Below are 15,640 nucleotides of genomic sequence, written 5' to 3'. Positions count from 1 at the left end.
AGAAGACATGAAGAAAAAAGACCGTACATTTCACATTCTTTATACACCTGCCTACAGCTGCTCAATCAAATTCAGTGATTTTATCAATTGAAAATGATTTTTTCAGATCCTGCCCTCCACCCCTGTCTGGAACAGGTACTCAAGGAGGCTAGAATGCCTCAGGGGGGGTTTCCTGTCAGCCACCCCTGTGGCACACAGCCAGCTGTGCAACACCGCTGGCGGCGCAGTCGCGGTTTCACAGGGTGCTTACCAAACAGGTCAGTGCCTGGAAAATATGCATGGGATACTTGTTTGACAGGCTTTCAAGAAACAAGTCAAGGAACCTCTCAGCTTATTCCTAACTCAGCTATTTACTCTTAAATCATGTAAAGCTCATAAAGCCATTTTGTATTCCTGAGCCTTTCTGAACAGGTTCTCTAGAGCTGGGGGACCAAAGATTAACACGCACACCAGGGTTGTAAATGGAACACTTACACGCAGGAAATTTCAGAGGTAAAAAATTAACTATTGTATACACCTGCACAGTTAAGACACAGGGTGACTTAGTGGTTACTCTGCAAGCCCACAGACCAACTCCCGGCTACAACTCCCAGCCTGCTCTGCGGTGCGCCCAGCGAAGGCACTATATTAATCCTATGGGTTACTTTTTTCAAGATGACTTTCATTTCCAGAAAGGAACAATTTTGCTTGTTGTATCGAAATCTGTAGGTTTTGTGCACCAACACAGAGTTTGAATTTGTATGAGAAATAAAGCTTTACATTTTAAGTGTCATGTAGATCAAAGCAAAACATTAAACACTAATTTTTGCAGTTAACACAGAGCTTTCTAAAAATATTCAGTTCCAAAATGTGGCACCTTAGTTATTGGTATCTTGATCTCCTTCATGCATGCTTAGAAGATGGCCCTAATTCTGTCTGGCAGCCTCTCCAGTGTCTGAAGCCTGTTTCAATCACTAGAAGAAGTCCTCAGATTACCTACTGCAAATGCTTTAGTGATGAGCTGTGAGGTGGGATGAGATGTAGTCACACACGCTTGCGCATTCCTAATGCCAAAAGTCACATCACTGTGTTTTGTAAAGTGAGATGCAACATTTGATTGCTGTAGATTTCCTGGCATCTCCTGGAAAACCCCTTCTAAAAAAATAAAATCCTTCTTGCAATAATAATGCAGCATGTGCTTTAGTGCTTAACCCAGTCACAGGTGTCACTACTGCAGAAGTGTAAAAATGCTCTCTCCATTTTTGTTTCATATTCTGGAATGTGTTCTTAACAGAACATTCAAACTCCTTTCGAAACACTGTTCCTTATCAAGTAACACGGGGGAAAAAAAAGACTTCAAAAAACTTTTTCAGGAAATGAGGAGGGGGGACAGAAACACAGGCAACAGTGTGTGGTGAAAATTGTTAAACTACTTTTCTGCCACCTTTTCTGTCCCATTAAAAGTAACTTAAGTTTTTCCAAAAGACAGTATTGCTGGAAAGGTTACTTAGCATAGTCCATCCATCCATTTCTAATCTCTTTATCCAATTAGGGTCATGTTTCCCAGGAAGGAAACAAGTCCAAGGTGGAATACACAATGGATGGGACGCCAGTCCATCGCAGAGCACACAAACACGCACACTCACACCAGGGCTAATTTTTCCAGAAGCCAATTAACCTACCAGTATATCTTTGGACTGTGAGAGGAAATCGAAGCACCCAGAGGAAACTCACTTGAACATAGGGGGAACATACAAACTCCACACAGATAGCACCCTAAGAATTGAACCCAGGGCCCCAGAGCTGCTAGGCAGAAATGTTAACCACAGCTCCTCCGTGCCACTCACTTAGTATAGTAAATTAGAAAAAATGACAGCTAACAGCCTGAATGGTACTTTGAAAAGTTCTTAGTACTGTATGATTATTTTGCACAGTGCTTTACAACCAGATTTTTTTTTATTTATTGATGCGGTTAAGGTTATTTGACTAACCATTGAACCGTTGCAGTCTGCATGGGAGACAAAATTACTCATATCTGAATGAAAAAAACGATATGCTCACCTTACACACTGCTTTCAAAACAAATCATATACAAGAAAAAACATGCTTAGTATGTGCACTGCAAATTTTGCTAGATTATCAAGGCAACAAAATCAACTCTAAAACAACAAAGTATTCATGAAGCAATACCATATTTTATTTTTATTTATCTTAATGAAAATGGATTAACAAGATCCTAAAACAAATACAGTGCAGTCTGTGTTTCCCCTAGAAGTTAGACAGCTCGTATAGAAGCCGAGTAAAGCCTCATACAAGTTTAATCTTGCTTTAACTCCTTATGACTTGTCAGGGCATGAAAGTCCCACCTAGTAAGAAAAGTTTATATATCTGGCTTTCTGGCCAAGTGAGACAGCAAAGGCAAAAGACATTAGACTGCAGAACCGAGGTGGACACTGGCCAAAGTTAATTTCCCAAAGAGCCAGATGTGAATTGTCTGCCACAAAAACTGAGTCTAGGCCATAATCAAGGTGCACACTCTGCAAAGTTTTCCTGTTTTTTCCAGTTGTGTGAATGAAAAAAGTGCTTCTTTGTATTTCACCACACAAGTTTTTTCTTGAGTCATTGTAACAGAATTATTGTGCTATGAATGCATTTCACTTACCAGCCATGACAAATGTGCAAAAATAATACTTTTTAGTATCTAATAACACAACATGCTTACCTTGCTTAAAATAATAATTTGACAACCTATAAACATCAGAATATTGCACATGGGTACGTTCAAAGTCCCACTACTTATATATACTATAATATTAATAATACTGTTTTATAATTCAGCAGTGGAAATATTGAGTTATTTCTCTTCCAAAGGAAGCACTGTTACTATATATATGAGCACTTCTTACATATTTTAAACATTAGCTGTATTGGATATTCTTTAAGACTTTTCTGTTTTACAAAGTATGGTGCGTTCTGTATTTAAATGATCAATTATTAAACAACCAACAACACAGCAAAAGCTTAAATTTAGTCAAACATAACCTTAATCTATCCGACGAACAGACTAAAATCCATTCTATAGTCACTATGGAGTGTTCATGTAAAAAATTAAATTACTCATTTATTCTTTTTCAAGTGCACAACAAGAAGCACTGTGAACATTTCAGCTGTAGGCCTTGAGTCTACTGAAAGATCAGATAATGAATGTTAGCTTGTATAACTTGAATGGCCTTATATTTGTGTCTATACATAATGGTTCAGTAGTAGTGCTCCTACCAGTAGAGAGAAATAACATCTTGACAGGACTTTACCTAATGATGGCAGAAGAGGGGGGTCTTTATTGCAGAGGTCAGTGTTGCAGCACAGAGGATAGATGCTGGTATCATCTTTGTGAGAAGGTGCACACACGAAGGGCCTGTCCCTGGGAATGAGGTCGTTCTCCCCTATGCACATGGAGCTCTGCTTTGTGATCTTGCTTCCTGACCGGGTGATCGATATGAAGCAAAGGCCATCTGTTTTACAGGTTGAGTTGAAGCAACGGTGGCAGTAACACTGTAAGGCTGAAAGGGAGAGAGAAAAGGTGTTATAAACAGTACAATTTGTCAGTAATCAAAACAAAGCATGAAGTAGTATGGTACCCTCTGCTTTATCCCATTAACTCATGTTGCAGACTGAAAATACAGGAAGGGAGCTCACTGCTGCTGTAACATTAGGCAAGGTCCTGTTTCCCATTTACTGAAATGATTGGGAACTTACCAAAGCAATTTTAAGGAACTACGGTGGTTTCCAGTGAAACATTTAATATGAGACATATTCCCAAGAATATGAGGTCAAAGCAAATGTAGAACATTTCTGAGAAATTATGTTGTGCAATTTAAAACACTAATAATAATTAATATTGCTATTTTTTTTCCCATTCTGAAGAAAATGACTCAACATTTTCTACAGGGAATACATGGGTGAAGACTGTTACTGGAAATTCATTGTCAAATTCCCAAGTTTAGACTGTCAAGAACTTCACAATTCACAGGTGATGTCTCAACATTGCTTATAGATGACGCAGAAGAATTTACAATCGTCTCTCATTTTTGTCTCGGTAAAATTCCTTGTAGAGGAGACTGCACTATTGTATCTGCTCAGACTAATTTTCATAATAGTAAACTTAAACCTTTGTAGCTCTCCATTTATGCTCTAACTTGTAACACTCTTCATTTTGAGAATGGTATTGTTTATCCAAGGTCTATTATATTTTGAGATTGATCTCCACAATGAAAATTACAGTAACCACAAAGAATATATTATACTAACTAAAAGCAACATTACATGTTACATGTCTACAGCAAGACATGGTCAGTTTCTGTGAAATAAAATACCAAAACAGACCATTAATTTTTTTATTTATTTATTATTTAATGACAGGAATACCAGAACTTTTAAACATCTACAAGCCATATGAAAAAAATGCAAAAATTTATCTAAAATCTATCTTTAATTTCTCTGTCAAAACAACATATCAACCATGTACTGATCAAAATAACAGCTAAACATACTTATACTACCATTTATATTACCTAGGGAAAATTATATGATCTTTATTTGTTGTGAACAAGTCTTGCAGTCTGAACAGAATCATGCACACAGAACACCTCAGTACAATACAGGACAAAGAATGTTTTAAGTCATTAACATCCATTATATAAACTGCTCCTTTTTTAAACAACCAGATATAGCATTATCCAAAGAATTATACTGTTTCATGGCTATGTCCATCATGTACATACAGTACTAATGCCATTTTCTATTATAAGTCAAGGATTGTGCCAGGCAGGAGTGGCCTTACTGCCTGAGACGACATTTTGCTCCAGAGACCAAAAATCTCTGCACTTCTAGACACAATGCACAAAACCATAACAGACTGTACAGCAGACACAACAGACATTTACATCTTCCCAAATTACAAAACCACAAGATTAAACAAGATTACTGAGCCCCAGCAGACGTCTGGCTGTGTTGATTCAGTGTATGCAAAATGGAGAAAAGCAGCTCTGTATCCTACTTCCTCTTGGCTCCTATTATGCTCTTAATCATATAGCAAAACTAACATAATTGTTGCGGTCTGGACATACTCCTATTATTCAAGAATTAATTCCAAAGGGTAAATGTTACGATCTTTATTCTCCTGTTCAACTATTTTTGACAAAAGCAGCGTTACATTTCGAGAGTTTTTATTGCCATAGTGGACACAAGCATTTAGTATTATTGTTGCAAGTAAAGATACACCACAGTAATTTGATAAAGCCTTCTGCTCCAAAGCCATTCACTAGGAAAGAGATCCCTAACTCTAGTCCTGGGGATCCACATGCCACCTGGTTTTCATCGCAAGATGTGCTCTCCGTTACATATCTGAGCCCTTAATTGACCTAATAATAAGGCTAATGGGACCTCTCTGTTTTAGTTCCTAATCATGTGGGACGTCGACTACTGCATTTCCTAACTTAAGATTCCAACTGCTAGGGGCCTCACAAGTGGTTAAACCAGGAACCTGGTTAAATCAGGAATTCACTCAAGTGCAGATGGAGCTCTTTGACCAATGGATTGAGCCTAAGAGCACTAGCAGACTGTGACCAGGGTTTCCAAAATCATTGGGGAGACGATCAATAGAATGATGTTCATTCTATTTCAGTTTTACCTCTCTTCCAGGTATCCTTTTTTTCCTCAAATCTCTTGGGAACAAGACGTGTGTGATTAGTACTACGGTAGCATACAGTTATATTATATCCTACAGAAGAAAAAACTTAGGTCATGTCCCAAATGCCACGCTAAGCCCTAAGCCCTTCCTCCAAGTCCGCATTTCTGTGATGTAGCACAAGTGTGGACTATAAAAAAGGAAGGGGTTATAAAAAGGGTAATGGGACACCCTCGCATGATATCACTTGTTGGTTACACGGCTCATGGTCAAAATGCCTTCTGTTCTGTGCTTCTTTTCCAGTGGCTAAGTGCATGTCGGCAGATAATTTTAAAAAATCCATTCTCCGCTCGCCGTTTGATTATAGTAAATTATATCGCGTCTATCCTTGCACAGAAGCGGCAACACATCGTGTTCATTCATGTTGAGCAGGCTCGACTCAAAACGGGCAAAGTAATCTAAGGAAAACTTGGCGGTACTGCTCTCTGTTTATTCAAAGCTGTACTACTACATTTCATCTCCTCATTTCCAGTACAAACATGACCGTATGGGGAACATACATAATGTGTTTATTCATGTTCAAAGTAAAGTAAATAAGGTCAACTTTGCAAGAACTCAAAGCTTTGGACTATTAAATACTTCATCTTTTCGTGTACAAAATATACCGTAGGTAAACAAAAATTCATCAGTCGAAACGGGGTGTCACGATTTTGTACCTAGAATACAAACAGTATCAATCTAAAGTAGCCTAATGATGATTTACGATTTTTTTTTACATGAAATATTGTTTTAAAACTGTAAAAAAGTTCAACTTTACCAACACTTGAATATTTTATTATTTAACTTCTTTCCGCTTTGATAGGTTAGAACATGAAACGTCACCATTCCTTGAGGAACTGGGGAAAATTCCTTCAGCAAAGTCTGCTCCTATGTGGTTATCGCAGAAGGGCACATTAGGGGCACTTGTGATCACCCTTGTGAAACAAACTGACAAATTAAAACCCTAAGAGCTTGCTGACTTAAGCAGGATCTAGCATATGAAGGGTACAAGACCACAAGTGTGCATATTGGGACATGGCCTTAGTTCGCAAAACAAATTTAGTAGTTGCCTTGCGCCTGTTGCTTGCCAGTTGCAGCTTGATTGAATTTCATCTCATCTATGCTTGCACACAAGTAGTGACACATCGTTTTCATTCATATTGAGCAGGTTCCACTCAAAATGGGAGAACTAAGGAAAACTTAACAGTACCTCAGGTAACCAAACCTGTGAAGTTCTGCAGGACAACAGCTAGACTCAAAAACTCAGGGAAAGCTTATCAAAGCATTTTCTTCCACCTTTCATGTGTCTTTAAAAATCTCTCTAAGTCTGCATCCCTGAATTTGGACAGGTATAGTCCTGGAGCTGTAAATAGGCAGAAGCCTAGTAAGCACGTTAATGTGCCCAGAAGCCTGTATATAACCAGCACAGCAGTCAGAAAAGCAGTCAGAAGGAAGACACTACTCTAAGGCCTCTCCTCTTGCAACTCTTGAGTCTCACTGCATTTTGCCAACATTGAAAATGCAAATTAAGAAGGCACTTACATGATACATTACTAAGCTAATAACCCACTTCTCTTATAACACTGTCACTCATATTCTTCGCTGTCCCATCAATTATTCTACATTTTTATAGCATCTTCCTACAATGTCTTCCTTTACCTGAAACCATAACCACACCCTAGTAAGCATAGAAAAAACATTCAAAAACAGAAACAGTGGTAGAAGGATATGCTTAATAAGCAATTTGGAGATCTAGATTAATTAACAACTAAAAAGACTGAAATTCTTTAAAATTAGGAGAGCTACAGGAAATTAAGATCAAAAACTAGAATTTTTTAATTTAAATTTAGACTTTTGATTTAATCTGCCACATACTGGAATTTCCTGTAACAGAAGCTCCTCAACCTCAATCATCTTTGGCTGTGTCCTTCACAAGTGTTCAATCTTTTTTTTAGCAGAAGTCTCCCTTAGCCTTGAAGAACGATATAAGATGTGATAAAAGGGTTAACTGATTTCTTTCTGCACAAAGACTTCTTTTGATAAAAGACATTCCATGCTTAAGCACTTTTGGGTTACGGCAGATAACTGATAAGAAATTCCAAGTGCGAGTTAGAGACCCCCTAACCATGGGAAGAAGAGACCAGCCATTCAAAGTGTTCAAGGTCTGGAAAATGTCCGAACACGGGTGACCTCCTACCATTACCATAGTAACAATTTGCATCAGAAACGGTTTGCTATATAAACTGGAGCTTTACAACAATTCTCTAAGCTTATTGTTCCTTGCATGTATTGCGCGCGGAGTTCGGACTGGTTGTGCCTTTGTTGCGCGCGGAGTTCGGACTGGCCTTACTCTGCCAGTCCTTCGTAACTAAAGAGACTTGACTAAAGCAAATAAAAAAGCAACTTCAGTGACGAGAAAATATAAGAGTCATCAGAATCATGACTGGTGGATAACGCCACTGTGGAATTTGCAGAACTGGCTAAACTCTGCCGACAGATTGAGAGAAATATGTTCACTAAGGTGCAAGCAGATCAAATGGGGGTGGATTCCACAGAAATTGGCTAAAGCTCAGAAACTAAATAGACAGGGTGACCGGGGGAGGTCTCCAGTTTACAATTATTGTAAACAAAAATATATAGGTCATTTTAAGAAAAAATTGCAAAAAGCGCATGTGGAATGAAGGAAGCAGGGATCTGCCCTGTGGTTCAGCTGACAGGGAAGAACAGAGAAGAAAATTATCTCCCAGCTGAAAGCTTTGTCTGAGGAGGATACACAGTCTTTTGAGAGATCTGTTTTTTTAGAGAGCTCCCTTGTAGCCTCCCTAAGTCTGTCCCAGCCCAATGAGCAAAATGAGTTAAAACTAAAATGTACCATTAACTGGGTGTTTGTTTCTCTGTTATGGGATACTGGAGCACAACTGTCATGCTTGTCTCATTTCACTGTCAATGGTGTGGTATAGAACATATGGGGAGACGGCAGGAAGCCACAGGAGTAGGGGGGCAGGGAGTCGTACTTGCTGAGTACAAGATCTTAACATTGATTTAGGAGGAGACATGTACTTTATCACCCGAATGTGGGTGGGTTCCATCCCAGATCTATTGGGCTGGGATGTCATGCAGCATTTACAAGGAATTACTTTATACAAAACAGTGTATCACATGGCTCTGAGACGGCATTTACGTGAACTACCTTAACTGACCTCTGTGATCATTCAGTATGTCGATGACATTCTGACTGCTTCCCCTGACGAGGAAACCCACAAGTCTGAGCTGCTTCAGGTTTTAGAGTTTCTGGCTAAAGGACATAAAGCTAGTTATGCGTCCAGGATTGTGTAATTTTAACAGGGCCTGGGTGGACTCCTTTTTCAGAGTGAGCACAACTCCTAACAGATCTGCTTAAGGGGGGAGTGCAGTCCAAGGACAAGATTGCCTTGGCTCTGGCAGAAAAGCCACCTTTAGTGATTTTAAACAAGCTCTTTTACAGGTGCTGGGATTGGGGTTTCCTCAGATGGATCAACCATTCTTTTGTATGTAAGTGTGGAAAATGGGTTCTGGGCAGCTGTGCTGACGCAGGAGCATGGAGGTAGGCACAGTCCGGTGGGACCATTCGGGATCATTAGATGCTGCACCCAAAGGGGTGGGAGGCCATGAAGATTTAATACCGTTTACCGAGGGAGAGCAGAGAACAGGCTGAGCTGTTACTACAGAATTTGATGTGCCAACGACCGGAAAGATGCCCCCCACTGCCTCAGCACAGCAAGCCAAGTTGAGAGCACTGATTGAAGCTGGTAAACATGCCAAAGGAAAAACTTTAAACAAATGTATATATGTATGCATATATCCATATATGTATTTTGTGTGCCACGATTTTGGATGGCTGTGGAGGAATAGGGATTTCCTCAACACGGCAGGGACTCCAGTTAAGAATGCTGGGTTGATCTTTGAACTGTTAGAAGCTTTGCAGCTGCTGACTGAAGTAGCTGTGGTAAAGTGTAAGTGACATCATAAAGAAATGTTTCCAGTAACTTGAGGGAACAACATTACAGAAGCAGCTGCCAGACAAGCGGCCCTGGGAGAGCAGGAGTCTGAGACCCCTGTGAGATCTCTGTTGGTAAAAAAGGGACAGCTACAGGACTTGGTTAGAAAAGAATGTGGCGCTGCCAGAACTCCAGACGCCCTGCATGCCCTCATAGTCTAATGCCCGACAAATGCATTCAAATGCAACCCGAGTGCGAGTCAAATGGTGTGCCGGTTTTCCCCAAATTACCTCCCCAGTGAAGTATGTCCCTAGATCAGAATCGAAGTGGCAAGGCAGTCCCCACCGAGGGCTTATCTCCGTCATCAAGTGGCCTCAACCCACTGGGATAACTGATCCACCACCATTATAAGAGCCCAGGTTTCCCTTTACATATTAGCAAGCTATAATAGTCAAGATGCCAGTGCATGAAAGGTCGCTCTTGAGCAGGCCTTTTGAGCTGTAGCACCCGCACCCGAGTTCCTTTGACAAGCATCAGAACGAGATACCACATCAGAAAAGGCTGAAGTTTGCTAAATAAACTGGAGCTTTACGACAATTCTCTGAACAATGATCTTATTGTTCCTTGCATGCATTAAACATCACCTCAGGATCCGGAACTTATTTGTCTGTTACAGCCTCAAACATATGTTATGGACTGTTAATGAATAAACCTATTTAGGGCACAGACACTCATTTCATGATTTTCCATTTTCCATTTCAATTGTGTGGATATCCATGGAATTATAGAATAAAGGATTCACATGTTGCCATATAATATGTAAGAGTTTAAGTAGGTAGGTTGTAGTAGGTTGACCTGAAGTAGACTCCACAGCTGAAATGCTGTCTCTCTTTTCCTTTCAGCATGGAATAAACCTTAACCTGTTCCATAGAATATGTAATATGCAAAAAATAAATGTTCACTGCCATTTGATAAGATCAAAAGTATCTAATACAATTACATTTAAATCTCCTCACATTTACATATTTCCAATGGGACAAAACATTTGACATTTGAAAGAGATCTCATTTTAGAAAAAAGTAGCTTCAGTTGAACTTGAGACAATAATAACAGCAAACTCACACTGATGCACCACAGAGGAAAGCAACAGCTACCCAGCACTACTGTGAAATCAATTCACTTCCATACCTTAAGCAGGAATTCAAGTATTAATAGTTAACCGGGACCTGATATCAAGTTTTTTTGGATTACAGATCAGTCTGCTGTGTGGTCTTGTGTTGACTAAGCTATTGAGTAGCATTTCTTGATATCCATCTTGCCCATCAGAGGATTAATGCCTGTGCTTTCAGACCAACTTCCAAAAGACAAACGAAGCTGAAATGATGCAGTGTTTTCATGGCAGACAATTTCCTTCTTTCAGTCCGGACTATCTCCACACATCCCCCTTTTAGCATGAGGGTTGCTTCACACAAACAAGCTTGTTAGAAAAACATTCCTACTATCCGCAGGCAAGAGGTCAGGCTGAAAGGAAGGGTTGCTGAGGGCCTGAAGTGTGAATTTGATAAGCTACATTCCCTTCCTTAAACCAAGCTGTCACAGACACAACACCGGCTTCACACTTACTAGGGGTGAAGCCATGAAGCATTTTCAGTCGCAGATAGGCATGTGGTTTATCTGAGCAATTAACACAGCGACGGACTAAGGGAAATTCAATCAAGGACTGAGGACTGAGTGTATTCTCCTCGTTCCTACTCCCATGATGTGATAAGAGACGATGCACTGCGAGGCTTAACTGCTACACTGGAGCTCTCTGCTGTCGCTTCATTATACTGGCAAAAACACTGGTTCGCAAAAAGAGAAGACACAAAGCCACAAACAGTATGTTTAAAGGCAGGCACACCAAAAAAATACTGTAGTAAAGGACGAGGCTAGAATATTGCACTTGTCAAGATCATATTGACTACTACAATCACACTCGCTTATCAATTTGTTATCAAAGGTTTCAATCCAGGATAATTGTCATAGTAAATCCCCTCTATCTTCTACTTTGACGTTCTGCGTGTACCAAGATTAACTCCCAATTTTTTCATTTTACATTGGGTCTCTGAGGCTGCCTTAACGTTTTATTAAATAAGTATTTCTCTACCTCTTTTAATTAAATAAACCACCTTCTCAAAGTACACATCTCCTTAAAATATTCCCAATATAAGGTATACGCTATAAACTTCTGGTTTGGTAAGTAGTTTAATATTATCAATTGCTTGCTGCTCAAAAATGATTAAAATGAAACAGTAATAAGATACTTGTGGAAACAGTGGGCTATATACTTAAGACTTTGGTTTTTCAAAAACTTGTCATACTGTCGTCTCCCTTGCACCTGGGAGAGGTATAAATCGGGACAAAACATTTTTGTCCAATAACTTTAATTTGCATTCAAGATGCAATATTGTGCATAAACATTACCTTTGTGGTATGATTTATGAATTAGTAATGAAGCATGGTAATCTATTGCACCACATATAGTAATGAGCTTTTATCCAACTGTTTTTTGGGACAATATCAACTGTAAAAAATATTATCCAAGCTATATATTCACTCTACAGCTTTGTCTGCCATGTACTTCAAATCCCAAAGCTAAGGAGGACGACAATCCTGTCAAAAAAGCAAGACTTTTCTAGGTGAAAAACGTCCAAACAGGTTTTATTATTAGATGAGAAATCATCTTCCCAGTTTCAGATATGTTGACAGAATAGCCTATAGATACAGTGCAAGCAGTCACATGGTAACCAACCCCTGCAAATAAGCAAGAAGATGTGGATAAATATAGTAATACTGCATGTCATTCACAGATATATCAGCTACATTACATACACCATGACTATCAGACGAAATGATACAATTTACAACGAAAGGGGTTTTGGTTATTAAATAATCTATCAACGTTTGATCAAGGCATCTCATTGTACTTTACAATAAAAGCAAAAATATTGGAAACCACGTTTTTATAAAATAAATTAAAACACTTAAAACCTTTGGAAATTAAGACTTGCAAGGTCTAACGTGCATGGAATTCATTTAAGTGTCAGGCAGGATTCAGAGCATCGCTGCTTGGACCCAGAGAGCACCAATGATGTGTAGGAGCCAGATCTCTGGAGCTCTTGAAACTAGTGAGCAGCAGTATTGAGAACTGAGCATGTGGATCGGAATCCCACAGGGAGCCAGTGCCAAGGAAGCTAAAACAAGAGAGGCAAGCCTGTCTTTCAGTAAAAATCCAAGAAGCTGTGTCCTGAACATATGGTAACTTAAAAACATGTTTTAATACACCAGTAAACACTGCATTACAATAATCCTGTAAAGATATTGCTGCTCAAGGATCAGTTCAGATAAACCAACAAAATACATTCCTGCACTCAAAGGAAAGTCATACACTGACAGGCAAAAGAAACAATGTCTTTAATCTTGAGTACAGGGGAATATGAGGAGACCTCATTCAAGTATCCAAAACCCCCAAAGGCACTGAAGAAGTCATCTGACAGACGTCTTCAAAATCACCACTGAATCTCATCCAGGTGGGTCCTGCACATTGGTGGTGGTGGAGGGGTGTCCCCATTACCTGTAAAGCGCTTTGAGTGGAGTGTCCAGAAAAGCGCTATATAAGTGTAAGCAATTATTGTTATTATTAAACCATAGTATACAAATAGAAGTGACAGGGAAGTCACCTGAAAACTGGAGAAAAGTGCCCAGTCGTGTTGTTGAACCCTTACTTCCTTTATGGAAAAAGCTGGATGAGATAATCGTTCAAAAGAAGTGAATGATCTGAATTAGTGTGCTAAATGCACATGCGTAACTGTTCTTAATCGACCACGAAAAAACAAATGCATATATAAGTGTCTGCGTAGAACACAATGACAGGCATGAATGCATACTGGTGATGTTATGAAAACCTGACAATACTGACATGAGCACTCAGAATGATTCCAACATCATCAGTCTAACCTAGAGTGACCAGGCTGCAGGTTGACAAGACCAGATTGGTCTAAACAAGCCAGTCTAAAGTAGCTTGTTCCTGGGTCCAACAGCAGTGTTCATGATGGCAATATAAACCCATAACCTCAGTCAGGTTCATAGAACCATGCTATACCTCCTTAACACAAACCAGGCATTGCTTGCAGTTGTAAGAGCTGAATAAAATCAAGAAATCAAAATGAGACTCCTCTGTCGTATGATTGCCTAGACCACAGATTAATTGACCTGAATGGCAAAGCTCACCCGTATGATTAAGTAGATTTTGAGGTCTGAACATAAATGCAGCAGCAGGGAAAAAAGAGCAGAAAAAAACCCTACAGCAGAAAAATGTCTCCAGCCCTGGCTCTGAAGATCCCAAATCCAGCATGTTTAGTAGTTCACCCTACAACATATCTGAGATAACTGGGGACCCCTAGAAGCAGCTGATCAATAAAGTAATTTGTTCAGTTATGACAACACTGGTACTTTAATGATCACATTTTAAGATAACACAGGTTCTTGTTTTTGAGTGAAAAGCTCTATGAAACACTAGTTAAGGTGCACAGCAATGTATAAAAACATTTTAGGAGTCTGGAAACCCCAGGTTAATGATGTGCCCTATAAGCAACAGTAAACCTGAACTTTGAATATGCTAATCCCCTTGCAGGTTTATGTTAATTTTTGCGATTCGATCGCCATTGGCAACAACCATAATTTATTTAACATTTCAGTAGCATTTTTACCTTCCAATCACATAGATTTGTGATCCTCACTTCTGGGTCTCAACAGACAAGTCATTAGAAGTTCAGGTCATTATTGACTCAGCTGGCCACAATTTACCACTGTTTCTAGGTTTGAGTTCCCTATAAAACCTTCAGAGCTGTGGCTCTCCAGGGCCAGGTGTGGGAAACACTGATCTAAAAAAAAAGAATCATAAGAACTTTATACATTGGTGATTTGATTATTCAGCTAAAAACAAAACTCAAAGTACGTTATAGACATATAATAAGGAATAAGTGAAATATTCACAGTAAAAGATCTTTAGGGAGAATTCTGATAATTTTGTTGAGAGTTGCCATATAAATCGCTTGACTAAAAATGTGTAATGAATGTGGAAACCCGTGTACTTTGATTTTGCTTCTGGCTTACTTTTCTCATAAAATGTACTCACTTTATAATTTGTAGATAATAAATTACTACTTAATACCAACTTACAATGATTCTTTCTTTTTAAGTGGCAGTAAATGGCTCAGTACACATTCCTTACTTTGTCATAACATCTTCAGCTTTTACAGTGATAGGCATACCCTACTGCCACTCTTGCCAGTGTATCAGAATTGTATCGTACAGCAGCCAGACAGGCAATACAATCCAAACACAACCCCCTCTACAACAAAAGCAGCTAAGACCCTTTATTTTTTACATATGATTTAACACAAATATTGCCTTCAATCTCTCCCACTTTTATCCAATAAGGACCATCACAGACAGGACAGATGATGTTTGGTGCTTTGCCATTCGTTCATTGAGCATACTCAATTAAAACATCAGTTCATGAGTATCTCCGGGGTTCTGAACCTACCAAACAAGCTCTGTTCCAAGCCACAGAGCTGAAACAACAAAATCACAAACGCAGATGTTTGCTATATACAGGGTAGGATAAGTGAAGTATATGCGCCCATATCACGTCTAGGTTAGAGAAATCAAATATTCAAAAGACATGTCTTGAAAGGTGAGGAAATGGGAGCAAGGGCATCCCGAAATTGCATTTTATCCTTTGACTAAGATGATTTTCTGCATGTGTGGAAACTCGTATTCAACTTAAAACAATAGTTTTGAGGCAAAAAGTAGTGCTGGGGGTGTCTTTTTATACAGTTATAAAAGGTAGCCATATTATGGAGATGTGATGGGGCAGCAAAATCTTTCACATTTTGTCCTCTTTCTCTCCTTTTGC

The 15,640-nt window shown here is 39.2% G+C and overlaps 1 protein-coding gene across 1 annotated transcript in view; it reads right to left on the bottom strand.

The window, feature by feature from the left end:
- Nucleotides 1–15,640, bottom strand: part of tgfbr1b (transforming growth factor, beta receptor 1 b) — a 55,814-nt gene that overhangs the window by 21,400 nt on the left and 18,774 nt on the right. Inside the window, exon 2 of the mRNA XM_088919045.1 lies at nt 3,291–3,539. Within this exon, the coding sequence (XP_088775171.1) occupies nt 3,291–3,539 (249 nt within the window). The remainder of the gene's footprint in view (nt 1–3,290; nt 3,540–15,640) is intronic.

This window comes from Atractosteus spatula, chromosome 6 (assembly GCF_055471065.1).
Source record: "Atractosteus spatula isolate fAtrSpa1 chromosome 6, fAtrSpa1.hap1, whole genome shotgun sequence".
NCBI lineage: Eukaryota > Metazoa > Chordata > Actinopteri > Semionotiformes > Lepisosteidae > Atractosteus > Atractosteus spatula.
This window is presented reverse-complemented; position numbering and strand designations above follow the sequence as displayed.